General features: G+C 45.5%; 1 protein-coding gene across 1 annotated transcript in view; it reads right to left on the minus strand.

Annotated features, from left to right (window-relative positions):
• Window positions 1–16519, minus strand: part of LOC143986951 (phospholipase B1, membrane-associated-like) — a 200230-nt gene that overhangs the window by 144031 nt on the left and 39680 nt on the right. The window contains exons 10-11 of the mRNA XM_077485364.1: window positions 5148–5210; window positions 3365–3447 (exon numbers count right to left, since the gene is read on the minus strand). Of these exons, the coding sequence (XP_077341490.1) occupies window positions 3365–3447; window positions 5148–5210 (146 nt within the window). The remainder of the gene's footprint in view (window positions 1–3364; window positions 3448–5147; window positions 5211–16519) is intronic.

A 16519-nucleotide genomic window follows, 5' to 3' on the forward strand; every position in this document is an offset into this window, starting at 1 on the left:
GCCGGTGGCCGTGGGGCACGCTTGTTATTGAGCCACAACATGCAGAAGAGTTGGTGGAGTGGATAACAAAGCCCCATCCTCCATCCCCATCCTCCCCCATCTTCCTCATCCTCCCCATCCTCCCCATCCTCCCCATCCTCCACATCCTCCCCATCCTCCCCAGCCTCCCCATCCTCCACATCCTCCCCATCCTCCTCATCCTCCTCATCTTCCTCATCCTCCACATCCTCCCCATCCTCCCCATCCTCCCCATCCTCCCCATCCTCCTCATCCTCCTCATCTTCCTCATCCTCCCCATCCTCCCCATCCTCCTCATCCTCCTCATCCTCCCCATCCTCCCCATCCTCCCCATCCTCCCCATCCTCCCCATCCTCCCCATCCTCCTCATCCTCCCCATCCTCCTCATCCTCCCCATCCTCCCCATCCTCCCCATCCTCCCCATCCTCCCCATCCTCCCCATCCTCCGCATCCTCCCCATCCTCCCCATCCTCCCAATCCTCCTCATCCTCCCCATCCTCCTCATCCTCCCCATCCTCCTCATCCTCCTCATCTTCCTCATCCTCCACATCCTCCCCATCCTCCCCATCCTCCCCATCTTCCCCATCCTCCCCATCCTCCCAATCCTCCCCATCCTCCTCATCCTCCCCATCCTCCCCATCCTCCGCATCCTCCCCATCCTCCCCATCCTCCCCATCCTCCCCATCCTCCCCATCCTCCCCATCCTCCCAATCCTCCTCATCCTCCCCATCCTCCCCATCCTCCTCATCCTCCCCATCCTCCCCATCCTCGTCATCCTCCCCATCCTCCCCATCCTCCCCATCCTCCCCATCCTCCTCATCCTCTGTCACCCAGACTCAGAGTCGTTTTCGTTCCCATGGAGCTGCCAAACCGGCCTATTTCACCGGCTCCTTGTCCACAGTCACTCCTTCCGTAGCCCCACCATCATGCATGGAGGAGTCCCCCGAACTACTCCACCACAGTGTCGGGTACATGCTGCAGGAGGATGCGCAGTGATTTGAAGGCTTCTATGTTGGTTCCCAGGTTGAGGAAGAGAGTAACGTGAGCCCAGAGAGAGGGGGTGCCACAGAAGGACAAGAAACTGGCAGAGCGCGTTCCTGTGCCCACCAACAGTATCTGTGAGGGCGTACAGTGTTGTGGCACCACCACCACCCAAGGCCCATTTTTTCTGTTTAACAGGGGCATATAATTACAATTCTTGATGTAATATTTCACAGCAGGGCGTTCCAGCGCCCTCCGAGAGGGACTGTGAGGACTTACAGTGTTCTGGCACCACCAACAACTAATGCCCAATTTTCTGCAGAGTATAGAAGGAAGGTTGTATAGTATATATACTTCCATTCAGAGTATATAGTGCCTGGGGGACCCCCACACCATTTAAAAAAAAAAAAAAATCTTGCACTTAAGATGTCAAAATAGTCTGAAAGGACAGGTTCAGACTATTCATGGCTCCTCCTCTATATAATATTACTTGTAAGGCATTCGCAGCGGTAGACTCTATTGGGCGGACAGAATGTATAACCTCCCAATTTCCAACTGATACAATTGTGCAGTAATGTTGTGTTACCAATCCTGTGTAAGAATGTTATGCCGTGTACACACACACACACACGAGCGGATTTTCCGTCAGAAAGATCTTGTGTGGTTTCTCCGACGGAATTCCGCTCAAGCTTGGCTTGCCTACACGCGGTTCGCTGAACTTTTGACCGTCAAGAACGCCGTGAGGTACAACACTACGACGAGCCGAGAAAATGAAGTTCAATGCTTCCGAGCATGCGTCGAATTGTTTCCGAGCATGCGTCGAATTGTTTCCGAGCATGCGTCAAATTGTTTCCGAGCACGCATTGGAATTTTGTGTGCGTCGGAAATTTCTATAGATGATCGGAATTTTCCGATCGGAAATTTCTCCGACCGAAAAATTGAGAACCTGCTCTCAATCTTTTGCTGGCTGCAATTCGGCCAGCAAAAGTCCGTTGGAGCGTACACACGGTCGGAAAGCTATTATTTGTAACTTTGATTTTTTTATCTTTTTTTTTATTATTATTAAATACTGTTTTTTTTACATTGTGAAGCCTTTCCATCATGGTTCCTCTATCTAATATTACTGGTAAGGCATTCCACACAGCAGTAGACTCGGTATTGAGTGGACGGTATTGGTTGCCATTCAATTTCCAATAGATACAATTGTGCAGTAACATTTGCATTACTAAGTCTTTATAAGGATAACATATCGCTACAATACATTCTTTTCCTGTAATGAGGACCCTGAAAGGAAATAGTAGGTATTCTGGACGACCCCCCCGTCCATTTAGGTACACCAACAGGCATGGCAGGACTTACCATTGGGCTTGACTGGGCTCAAGCCCATGGGCCCCACCCAATAGGGGGCCCCGTGGGCCCCGCCGAGATACATAGCTGAGTGTACTCGGCTCCGCTCCACTCATTCACGCCCAGTCCTGCCCTATGATGGACATAACACGAGGACTGGGCGTAACCGAGTACACTCGGCTACACTCAGCTCCGCACGGGACTGCAAGAGGACCCGAGAGCCGCAGAGAGGACCCGAGAGCCGCCAAGAGCCTCCGAGAGGGCCAGAGCGCCGCCGAGATACACAGGACTCCGTATCTCGTCGGTACCATTTTTAAACTTCAAGACTGCAATGACAAGGCTGCAAATGACACTGCAGATGGATGGGCAAGGCTGCAGATGGACACTGATAAGGCTGCATTGATGGGCATTTACATGTAAGTTTTTTTCCTTAAAATTCCCTCCTAAACTTGGGGTGTGTGTTATACGCCGATAAATACGGTAATGTATAGAAGGTAGGGCCCGAAAGTAACTCAAGCCCAAGGGCCCTCAGCACCCTAAGTCCTGCCCTGCCAACAGGGCCCTCAGCACCCTAAGTCCTGCCATGCCAACAGGGCCCTCAGATATCCGGAGTCACCATGAGACAAGAAGCAGGTTGTGCATTCTATTAGGTGCGTTACAGCTTATATATGGTTCAACATACCAATAGAAAGAGGGGAGAGGGAAGTGGTTAGTAAATGATGTATTGGTATAAAATATATAGTTATACAAGTCAATGACCCTTTAAGATTATCATGAGATAACACGAGTCAGCAGGCCACCTGGTTATGAGTCATAAGTCATGCATCCCGTCCCATGGCCTACAGAACAGAGAAGGACAAACCAACTCACAATGATATATACAGAGTGCAGTGCTTGTGCAGGCGTCTCTCTACGCATTCTTTTATAGTTGGAGATTTAAGCCATCTTGTATACTGAAATGGCACATCAAAGCACATCGGTCACAATGGTTCGGGCATATTACTAAAGACCCACTCACCTGATATCAGAGTTCTCGGGGTTGGACAGGAAGAGCCCGCTGAGCAAGGTTAGGTCCACCAAACTCACCAAAGTCTTTGGCATCTGTAAAAAAAAAAAAAAAAAAAAGCCCATCATTTTTTAATGATTTTTATTTCTGGAAAGAATTGTAAGAACCAATAATAACGTAGTGGGCTAGGCTGAAAAAAACATAGAAGTCCGTCAAGTTCAACCTTGTACCCCCCCCCCCCCCCCCCCCAGCCAACTCGGTCCATAAGAAGAACAGACCCTAAACCTGCAGCCAATCAGGCCGGCCTTCTATGATCATAGTCACGCACTTCAGTGACAGTACTGTACAAGGCAGTAAAGCTCTGATTTGGTTTTGAGTTGCTGCCCCTCACTCTATTGGTGCTGCTCTGATTGGTTGAGATTGTTGCCCCTCCCTCTATCGGTGCTGCTCTGATTGGTTGAGATTGTTGCCCCTCCCTCTATCGGTGCCGCTCTGATTGGTTGAGATTGTTGCCCCTCCCTCTATCAATGCCGCTCTGGTTGAGATTGTTGCCCCTCCCTCTATTGGTGCTGCTCTGATTGGTTGAGATTGTTGCCCCTCCCTCTATCAGTGCCGCTCTGGTTGAGATTGTTGCCCCTCCCTCTATTGGTGCTGCTCTGATTGGTTGAGATTGTTGCCCCTCCCTCTATCAGTGCCGCTCTGGTTGAGATTGTTGCCCCTCCCTCTATCGGTGCCGCTCTGGTTGAGATTGTTGCCCCTCCCTCTATTGGTGCTGCTCTGATTGGTTGAGATTGTTGCCCCTCCCTCTATCGGTGCCGCTCTGTTTGGTTGAGATTGTTGCCCCTCCCTCTATCGGTGCCGCTCTGATTGGTTCAGATTGTTGCCCCTCCCTCTATCGGTGCTGCTCTGATTGGTTACAAGAAAGACAAAAGGTGGGGCTTCTGGACTTTTTAGGCACCATATGCAAAATAATAATCATGAAATAAGGATAAAAATCAACATTTTATTAATTAATTTTATTAGTTTTATTGTTGATTTTTATCCTTATTTCATGATTATTATTTTATAATATTAATTGGGACGTGGCAGGTATTATACCCCTATGTATCCACAGCACCACTCTATGTGAGATACATTCTCTGATTAGCATGGTTGAGATTGTTGCCCCTCCCTCTATCGGTGCTGCTCTGATTGGTTGAGATTGTTGCCCCTCCCTCTATCGGTGCCGCTCTGATTGGTTGAGATTGTTGCCCCTCCCTCTACCGGTGGTGCGGTGCAGTAGATTACAGGCAGCTCATGTCAGATTCCGAGATTTACGATCGTTGTATGTAAAACGCATTGAATTATTTTCATTGAACGCACAGCTGGAAATGTTGCTTGGCTGGATAATTTTCGGGTATGTGCCCCTCATATGCACCTGGAATCTTAACCCCTTCAGTACCGGGCACTTTTACCCCCTTTCCTGCCCAGGCCAATTCTCAGCTTTCAGCGCTGTCACACTTTCAATGACAATTGCGGTCATGTAACAATGTACTCATATGAGATTTTTATCACTTTTTTTTTTAAACACAAATAGAGCTTTTTTTGGTGTATTTAATCACTACTGGGGCTTTTATTTTTGCTAAACAAACAAAAAAAGACCAAAAAAAAAAAAAAAAGTTTTCATAGTTTGCTATAATATTTGGCAAACGGGTATTTTGTCTCCTTCACTGATGTGCGCTGATGAGGCGGCACTGATGTGCACTGATAGGCTGCAGCGCGGGCGCAAAGAGGTTAATGTGTGACTCTCACTTACCTCTTGCTGCAGGTAGTCCAGGGCCAGGCTCAGTTCCCTGATTTTGTGTTCTGTGTGGTCTTCCTGTTCAAAATCAGAAAATTCAAAAATGACTGTAGACACATAATACATGTGCTTATTATAAAACAATATCCCTGCTAATTAAAGGCCAACTGAACCCTCTTTTTTTTATTACTCAAATACATTCAAGCTGCTAAAAGTAACATACTGTATGTGCGCCTCTTTATTATTATTATTATTATATATTAATAACCAAGCTGGTCTATCCTGGCTGAAGATCTGGACTGCCAAACACACCCAGAGAAAAAGTAAGAAGTAAAAAAAAACAAAAAACAATTGATTAAAGTAAATGAAAAAAAAATGATACAAAATACAAAAAATATTCAAGAAGCAGTAAAGTAAATAGCATGTGTTGTTCTTTATTATTATTTCAAAGGAAATGATCCATAAGCTGCACATCATGAAGTAGACCCATGTGCATGGAGTGAGAGGAATGGCAGCCTCAGCCCGGCCTCCAGTCCGGCCACACTCTCAGTCCGGGCTGAGGCTGCCATTCCTCTCACTCCATGGACATGGGTCTACTTCATGATGTGCAGCTTATGGATCACAGTTACATAGTAGGTGAGGTTGAAAAAAGACACAAGTCCATCAAATCCAACCTACGTGTGTGATTATATGTCAGTATAACATTGTATATCTCTGTGTTACAGTCATTCAGGTGATTATCTAATAGTTTCTTGAAACTATCAATGCCCCCTGCTGAGACCACCGCCTGTGGAAGGGAATTCCACATCCTTGCCTCTCTTACAGTAAAGAACCCTCTACATAGTTTAAGGTTAAACCTCTTTTCTTCTAATTTTAATGAGTGGCCACGAGTCTTGTTATACTGCCTTCTGCGAAAAAGTTTTCTCCCTATTGTGGGGTCACCAGTCCGGTATTTATATATTGTGGGGTCTCCAGTCCGGTATTTATATATTGTGGGGTCACCAGTCCGGTATTTATATATTGTGGGGTCTCCAGTCCGGTATTTATATATTGTGGGGTCACCAGTCCGGTATTTATATATTGTGGGGTCACCAGTCCGGTATTTATATATTGTGGGGTCACCAGTCTGGTATTTATATATTGTGGGGTCACCGGTCCGGTATTTATATATTGTGGGGTCACCGGTCCGGTATTTATATATTGTGGGGTCACCAGTCCGGTATTTATATATTGTGGGGTCACCAGTCCAGTATTTATATATTGTGGGGTCACCGGTCCGGTATTTATATATTGTGGGGTCACCGGTCCGGTATTTATATATTGTGGGGTCACCAGTCCGGTATTTATATATTGTGGGGTCACTGGTCCGGTATTTATATATTGTGGGGTCACCAGTCCGGTATTTATATATTGTGGGGTCACCAGTCCGGTATTTATATAATGAAATCATATCCCCTCTCAGGCGTCTCTTCTCCAGAGAGAATAAGTTCAGAGCTCACAACCTATCCTCATAACTAATATCCTCCAGACCCTTTATTAGCTTTGTTGCCCTTCTTTGTAGTCGCTTCATTTCCAGTATATCCTTCCTGAGGACTGGTGCCCAGAACTGGACAGTATACTCCAGGTGCGGCCGGACCAGAGTCTTGTAGAGCGGGAGAATTATCGTTTTATCTCTGGAGTTGATCCCTTTTTAATGCCAATATTCTGTTTGCTTTGTTAGCAGCAGCTTGGCATTGCTGAGCCCATCATCTACTAGGACCCCCAGGTCCTTTTCCATCCAGTTTTCAATTCATGTACTCACCCTATGGTCCATGCCAGCGGACCTTATTTTGTACAGTAAACGTTTATGGGGGAACTGTGTAGAATACTTTTGAAAAATCCAGATACACCACATCTAAAGGCCTTCCTTTATCTAGATACACCACAACTACGGGCCTTCCTTTATCTAGATACACCTCGTCTACGGGTCTTCCTTTATCTAGATACCCCACGTCTACAGACCTTCCTTTATCCAGATACACCACATCTACGGGCCTTCCTTTATCTAGATACACCACGTCTACGGGCCTTCCTTTATCTAGATACACCACGTCTACGGGCCTTCCTTTATCTATATACACCACATCTACAGGCCTTCCTTTATCTAGATACACCACGTCTACGGACCTTCCTTTATCCAGATACACCACATCTATGGGCCTTCCTTTATCTAGATACACCACGTCTACGGGCCTTCCTTTATCTAGATACACCATGTCTACGGGCCTTCCTTTATCTAGATACACCACATCTATGGGCCTTCCTTTATCTAGATACACCACATCTACGGGCCTCCCTTTATCTAGATACACCACGTCTACGGGCCTTCCTTTATCTAGATACACCACGTCTACGGGCCTTCCTTTATCTAGATACACCCCGTCTACGGGCCTTCCTTTATCCAGATACACCACATCTACGGGCCTTCCTTTATCCAGATACACCACGTCTACGGGCCTTCCTTTATCTAGATACACCACGTCTACGGGCCTTCCTTTATCTAGATACACCACGTCTACGGGCCTTCCTTTATCTAGATACACCACATCTACGGGCCTTCCTTTATCTAGATACACCACGTCTACGGGCCTTCCTTTATCCAGATACACCACGTCTACGGGCCTTCCTTTATCTAGATGCACCACGTCTACGGGCCTTCCTTTATCTAGATACACCACGTCTACGGGCCTTCCTTTATCTAGATACACCGCGTCTAAGGGCCTTCCTTTATCCAGATACACCACGTCTACGGGCCTTCCTTTATCTAGATGCACCACGTCTACGGGCCTTCCTTTATCTACATACACCACGTCTACGGGCCTTCCTTTATCTAGATACACCACGTCTACAAGCCTTCCTTTATCCAGATACACCACGTCTACGGGCCTTACTTTATCCAGATACACCACGTCTACGGGCCTTCCTTTATCTAGATACTCCACATCTACAGGCCTTCCTTTATCTAGATACACCACGTCTACGGGCCTTCCTTTATCTAGATACACCACGTCTACGGACCTTCCTTTATCCAGATACACCACATCTATGGGCCTTCCTTTATCTAGATACACCACGTCTACGGGCCTCCCTTTATCTAGATACACCACGTCTACGGGCCTTCCTTTATCTAGATACACCACGTCTACGGGCCTTCCTTTATCTAGATACACCCCGTCTACGGGCCTTCCTTTATCCAGATACACCACATCTACGGGCCTTCCTTTATCCAGATACACCACGTCTACGGGCCTTCCTTTATCTAGATACACCACGTCTACGGGCCTTCCTTTATCTAGATACACCACGTCTACGGGCCTTCCTTTATCTAGATACACCACATCTACGGGCCTTCCTTTATCTAGATACACCACGTCTACGGGCCTTCCTTTATCCAGATACACCACGTCTACGAGCCTTCCTTTATCTAGATGCACCACGTCTACGGGCCTTCCTTTATCTAGATACACCACGTCTATGGGCCTTCCTTTATCTAGATACACCGCGTCTAAGGGCCTTCCTTTATCCAGATACACCACGTCTACGGGCCTTCCTTTATCTGGATGCACCACGTCTACGGGCCTTCCTTTATCTAGATACACCACGTCTACGGGCCTTCCTTTATCTAGATACACCACGTCTACGGGCCTTCCTTTATCTAGATACACCACGTCTACGGGCCTTCCTTTATCCAGATACACCACGTCTACGGGCTTTCCTTTATCTACATACACCACGTCTACGGGCCTTCCTTTATCTAGATACACCACGTCTACAAGCCTTCCTTTATCCAGATACACCACGTCTACGGGCCTTACTTTATCCAGATACACCACGTCTACGGGCCTTCCTTTATCTAGATACTCCACATCTACAGGCCTTCCTTTATCTAGATACACCACGTCTACGGGCCTTCCTTTATCTAGATACACCACGTCTACGGGCCTTCCTTTATCTAGATACACCACGTCTACGGGCCTTCCTTTATCTAGCTACACCACGTCTAAGGGCCTTCCTTTATCTAGATACACCACGTCTACGGGCCTTCCTTTATCTAGATACACCATGTCTACGGGCCTTCCTTTATCCAGATACACCACGTCTACGGGCCTTCCTTTATCTAGCTGGCAACTCACCTCCTCATAGAAGGTTAGTAGATTGGTTTGGCAAGAATGATCCTTCATGAATCCATGCTGATTACTGCTAATGATACCGTTCTCATTACTAAAATCTTGTATATAGTCCCTTATCATCCCCTCCAAGAGTTTACATACTATTGATGTTAGTCTGACTGGTCTGTAATTCCCAGGGATGTATTTGGGGCCCTTTTTAAATATTGGTGCTACATTGGCTTTTCTCCAATCAGCTGGTACCATTCCCGTCAGTAGACTGTCAGTAAAAATTAGGAACAGCAGTCTGGCGATTACTTGACTGAGTTCCCTAAGTACCCTCGGGTGCAAGCCATCTGGTCCCGGTGATTTATTAATGTTAAGTTTCCCAAGTCTAATTTTAATTCTGTCCTCTGATAACCATGGAGGGGCTTCCTGTGATGTGTCATGAGGATAAACACTGCAGTTTTGGTTACTGAAGCCCTCCGATTCCCTTGTGAAGACTGAGGAGAAGAATAAATTCAATACCTTCACCATCTCCCCATCCATTGTAACCAGATGTCCTTCCTCAATCTTTATGGGGCCAATATGGTCTGTCCTCCCTTTTTTACTTTTTTTAAACTTTTTTTTTTAAGAATTTCTTGGGATTTTTTTGCTCTCCTCCGCTATGTGTCTTTCGTGTTCTATCTTAGCCGTCCTTATTTCACCCTTAAATTTCTTTTCATTTCCTTTGACACTTGAGCTTGGAGCTGAGATGAGCTCCCCTGTCCCTGTCTGCGCTCACAGCAGTCTAGTTGGATTTTACCTCTCTACCTGAGTGGCACCTCATTTTATCTCTTTATTATTATTATTATTATTATTATTATTATATTATTATTAATATATTATTATTATAATTATTAATTATTATTATTATTATTATTATTAATAATAATAATAATAATAATAATAATCAAGCTGACCAATCAACAACACTTGCACTGTCTTAGCAGCACATTTCATTGGAGAGCAGTACAGGGGACATGTTGGACTGCTGGAGATGAGGACTGTGGGAGATGAGGTCCGGATCTACAGTGTGCTGAAGGCAGCTTGATATAGGGCTGCAGTATTAGTACATAATAATGATAATAATAATTATTATTATTCAGATTCGTAAACGCTTAATTAATTCCATAGGCGATTAAATAATAACAATAATAATAATAATAATAATACACTGAACATAAGAAAATTGTATAGAACGGCAGTCTTGTTGTGCCACATCCAATAATTGGGAACTAGTAAAAAAGAGAACCCCTAGTGGTGGACTTTAGAAGGCACGTACAAAAGATCAAAAACGTAAATCAGAAACAAAATGTATTAATTGAACTATCATAAAAACATATCATAGAAAAACAGCTTAAAACAACATGGTTATCAATAATATATAGTACAGTAGACTATAAATCTTGTCACCCTACGCGTTTCAGAGCGCTCACGTCTCCTTCCACAGGGGTGAGTAGGTAGCAAAAGCACATTTAAATCAAAATGAAGCATTAAATAGATATTCCAGGATGTTTGTAATTAAAGGCAACAAGACAAAATCGGGCACTTCGAGTGATTTCTTAATCTCCAAGGCCCCCCAGAGGTAGACGGTAAAAAAAAATCAAGGCCAAGACACCTATAAATGCTCTACTGCAGGTGGACAACAAAGGCCCACAGTATCCCCAGACCCGTCGAGTGGGCAGAGAAAGGGACTAGAGGAAACACTGGGGGCAGGGTAGCAATCGGCCCCCGGAGCAGTAGTCGAAGTGAAATATACGGCTTGGTATAGGCTTTAAAAAAGTGGCGTCTAGTAGTGGCTTAAAAATAGAGAGCTTCATAGACAGTCTGACCGTCCCGCAAGCAAGTGCTGTGGATGAAGTAAAAGTCCACCACCAGGGGGCTCTATTTTGCTAATACACTAATCATATGTTACGTTGCATTAGAATACATTAGAGACATAAGAAAAGCATTTAATTCAGGTTCGGGAGAGGCAGAAGTCATGTTGAGTAACAATAATCGCAATGATTATGGAATATTATCCGAGCAAAAACGCAGGGAGAACTGCCAACAGGAACTTTCTTTGATTAAATCTTGAACTTGGAAAATCAGAATGTGTGCCAGGATTGATAAGCGCCACACCCAACGGATTTCTTCTAACGCCGCTTAATGCAAATTCTCCATCTTGCCTTTTTTTCAGTGCCGGAGATCAAAGAACTCAAGGAGGAGCCTCAACACTCCGCAACCAAAATCATTTTATTTTATTCGTGTTAGAGTAAGGAAAGAGAGATTCTGATTGGCTGTTCTGGCTTACTTACTGTGGTCTTTGCCTTAAAGTGGTGTTGCCACCAAAAAAAATGAAAAGTTGTTTAAAATTCTTAAAAAAAATAAAATTAAAAATAATTGGAAAAAAATAATAATTTTTTACTCACCTCTAAATGCCTGTTGCTAGGGGGGGTCCCTCGTAGTCTGCCATCTTCATTGCCCGGGTTGGTGACATCACTTCCCCTCGGCGCCGCACAGTCATCTGGGACCTGTCACGTGTCCCAGATGACTGTGCCGCCTATCACGGCGCCCTGTGCCGCTCACGCATGCGCAGTGGGTGCCCAGCTGTGAAGCCACAGCCAGGTGCCCACAGTAAGAATGCCGGCGCCGCGAGCGGAGCGGGGAACGAGGGGGGGGGGGCTTTGTACCCCCGCATCGCTGGACCCTGGGACAGGTAAGTGTCCGATTATTAAAAGTCAGCAGCTGCAGTATTTGTAGCTGCTGACTTAATTTTTTAGGGGGCACCCCACTTTAAGCCTCGTTACACACGATCGGACTTTCCGAAGGGAATTGTGTGATGACGGGGCTGTTGGCGGAAAATCCGACCCTTTTGTACGCTCCATCGGACGATTGTTGTCGGATTTCCCACGGACAAATGTTGGATGGCAGGTTTATAAATTTTCCGCGGACAAATGTCTGTTGTCGGATTTTCCAAACGCGTGTACACAAGTCCATCGGACAAACGTCCAAAGTACAAACGCACATTGCTCGGAAGCGAGGACGAGCCGGAAGCAGTCGGTCTTGTAAACTCGCGGTCGTAACGGAGAATTAACATTCGTGACGCGGCAAATGATGAAATGTGGAAATGCAGCGCACAATTCTCTTCTTCTATAATGGGATAATAATGAAGCTGCTTTGCTGGTGATACTGATGGAGTTATTGCAAATTAATTTTCAAAGGCTTTTATCTTCTAGTGATATCAAGAATAATATTATTATGTCTTTTTTTGTTTTTTGGGCAAGTTACCACAACACCTTTATCCTGGCGTTTTTAAGACCAAAGATACAACTATGTTGGTGTCCTTTGTGAATGTTACATTGTATTTATTACATTGTATTTATTACATTGTATTTTTATAAAATGTAACTTCCTACTTCCAAACTGTCATTTGAAGTAAAACACATCGCCAAGTATTATTCTACACAATATTTTTATTGTGCAATAAAAAAAAAAGAAAACAAATAAAATTAAACACGATATCTGCCAATAGAACTTAACCAAAAAGTGCATTCTATGCATCCAAAAATATAGAAAATATACCAAATCAAATCATTATTATTCAACCAATAAATAAAATAAAATAAAAGCCTCATGCATGTGTCCTGCTTCTTAATATAGGGGGGTCAGCAACGCCAAGAGTTGGTGAAAGCAGGGGTCCGCCACCCGGAGATAATTCAGCAAATAATGATTATTCTCCTGGAGCTCCCGCAGCAAAGGCATATGACATAATTGGTCACCATTAATAAAGCAATCAATTTTTGGTCCAAGGACTCCTCCTCCTCCTGTTCCTGGACTGGACTTGGGTCAAAGCAATAACTCCAAGGCCAATAATAAATAGCACGTTATCTCCTCCGATTCCGCAACATGGCTGGTTGACGAACGGCCTGTTCAGAAACTAACGGGAAAGCGCGAAATGAAAAGCGCAAATCAACACTCACCAGACTTCTACTAACACGAAATTAGCAGAAGGAGCCCAAAGGGTGGCACTAAGGAGCTGAAAATCCACGTAGTACGTCACTACATTCGTGATTGTTGGCCAAGAATTGTGTGGCTGTATGTAAGCAAGACAAGTTTGGGAGAATGCCCTTCGGAGAAAAGTCCACGGTTTAGTTGGCCAACAATCTGATCGTGTGTATGAGGCTTTACTGCTCAGCGGGAGCCAAACATCATATATTAAAGCATTAGTTCTGCCACTACTATATATATGACAGCTTGCCAATGGTTGCTAAGGAAGCCGTCGCCGACATCACCAGCGGGTATTTCGGGGGGGGACATTTGGGGGGATCCATGTGCCATTTATTTATTTAAGCCAGCAGGAAAATGTCGTTTGCTGGCAATTTAGAACACAGCTTTGCTTTGGATATGCTACAAGGTAACAGCAGAAGGGGCTGATCTGTGTCAGGAGCCTGTGCAGACACCAGGATTTACATGGTTTGATCATCCCTGAGACAGGATCTCAGTCCAGGAAGTGGAAGGTGACCCTGGATGATGCCTGGACAAAGATGGTGTCACCATTATGGAGAGAAGATCAGATGAAGGCATTGTCAGGGGGGGGAGGGGGGGGGATAAATACCTGGAAATATTACAATGACACAATGATAGCACTTCTTATAGGAAGGAGATCTGATGTTGGGTGTGTTATAACATTTCTGAGTCTCTGGGTCGGATGGGATGAGGAGTAATGACTTTCCAGCTCCAGTAAACAAGGAAACGAGCGACAATCCTTCACTGGGAATCTTTTATTCCATTCTCATTATTTCCACATCCTTTATCACCGCCGCCTGAGATAATCGATGCCGGCCGGTGATTACACAGAGATGGTATCTGCCTGTCCTCAATAGATCGATCGCTATCTGCTGATCTCTGTCACCGGGCCGCGTTATCTTATCTCCGGACAATTGGCGCTTTAATGGGAACAAAACCCGATCTGCTGGCAGGACGCTCCGCGCTGAATCACCCAACCATGAATCCCGCCAACTCAAAGTATTTTCATTTTCCATTTATTTCTTTATGATAACGAATGTAATAAAAACACATTGAATATAACCGGCCTGAAAAAATCTTTACGTGGATTTAATACCAATGATGGGACACTATTCCTCCCACTGACACCAATGATGGGGCACTATTCCTCCCACTGACACCAATGATGGGGCACTATTCCTCCCACTGACACCAATGATGGGGCACTATTCCTCCCACTGACACCAATGATGAGACACTATTCCTCCCACTGATACCAATGATGGGGCACTATTCCCCCCACTGATACCAATGATGGGGCACTATTCCTCCCACTGACACCAATGATGAGACACTATTCCTCCCACTGACACCAATGATGGGGCACTATTCCTCCCACTGACACCAATGATGGGGCACTATTCCTCCCACTGACACCAATGATGGGGCACTATTCCTCCCACTGACACCAATGATGAGACACTATTCCAACCAATGATACCAATGATGGGGCACTATTCCTCCCACTGACACCAATGATGGGACACTATTCCTCCCACTGACACCAATGATGGGGCACTATTCCTCCCACTGACACCAATGATGGGACACTATTCCTCCCACTGACACCAATGATGGGGCACTATTCCTCCCACTGACACCAATGATGAGACACTATTCCAACCAATGATACCAATGATGGGGCACTATTCCTCCCACTGACACCAATGATGGGGCACTATTCCTCCCACTGACACCAATGATGGGGCACTATTCCTCCCACTGACACCAATGATGGGGCACTATTCCTCCCACTGACACCAATGATGAGACACTATTCCAACCAATGATACCAATGATGGGGCACTATTCCTCCCACTGACACCAATGATGGGGCACTATTCCTCCCACTGACACCAATGATGGGGCACTATTCCTCCCACTGACACCAATGATGGGGCACTATTCCTCCCACTGACACCAATGATGAGACACTATTCCAACCAAAGATACCAATGATGGGGCACTATTCCTCCCACTGACACCAATGATGGGGCACTATTCCTCTCACTGATACCAATGATGGGGCACTATTCCTCCCACTGACACCAATGATGGGGCAATATTCCTCTCACTGATACCAATGATGGGGCACTATTCCTCCCACTGACACCAATGATGGGGCACTATTCCCACCACTGACACCAATGACGGGGCACTATTCCTCCCACTGATACCAATGATGAGGCACTATTCCTCCCACTGATACCAATGATGGGGCAATATTCCTCCCACTGATACCAATGATGGAGCACTATTCCTGCCACTGACACCAATGATGGGGCACTATTCCTCCCACTGACACCAATGATGGGGCACTATTCCTCCCACTGATACCAATGATGGGGCACTATTCCTCCCACTGACACCAATGATGGGGCACTATTCCTCCCACTGATACCAATGATGGGGCACTATTCCTCCCACTGATACCAATGATGGGGCACTGTTCCCTCCACTGACACCAATGATGGGGCACTATTCCTCCCACCGACACCAATGATGGAGCACTATTCCCCCCCACTGACACCAATGATGGAGCACTATTCCTCCCACTGACACCAATGATGGAGCACTATTCCTCCCACTGACACCAATGATGAGACACTATTCCTCCCACTGATACCAATGATGGGGCAATATTCCTCCCACTGATACCAATGATGGGGCAATATTCCTCCCACTGATACCAATGATGGAGCACTATTGCTCCAAAAAGACTTGTAGAGAAAGGGGGTTCTACAAAGTATTGACTCCGGGGGGCGCCATACAAATGCCCCTCCCCCACACTTTTCAAATATTTATTTGTATCATTTTCCTTCCACTTCACAATTATGTGACACTTTGTGTTGGTCCATCACATAAAATCCCAATAAAATATGTTTTTGGTTGTAACATGAGAAAATGTGGGAAATTTCAAGGGGTATGAATACTTTTTCAAGGCACTGTAAAGAAAGGATTTCCATATGTCCACCGTCTGCCCTACTTCTAGGAACGATCACCTGGTATTCTGCATGCTGTAGTTACATACATGTGTAACACATTTTGTTTCTAACATGATGGTCGATGTTTTTTGGCTCATTAGCACAATGTAGGTTAGTGCCGGGAGGGGAGACAATCACGTGAACTTCCCATCTGTTCTTCTGCTTTAGT

Source organism: Lithobates pipiens, unplaced genomic scaffold (genome assembly GCF_037356315.1).
Source record: "Lithobates pipiens isolate NorthernLeopardFrog02 unplaced genomic scaffold, aLitPip1_a1.2 Scaffold_18, whole genome shotgun sequence".
NCBI lineage: Eukaryota > Metazoa > Chordata > Amphibia > Anura > Ranidae > Lithobates > Lithobates pipiens.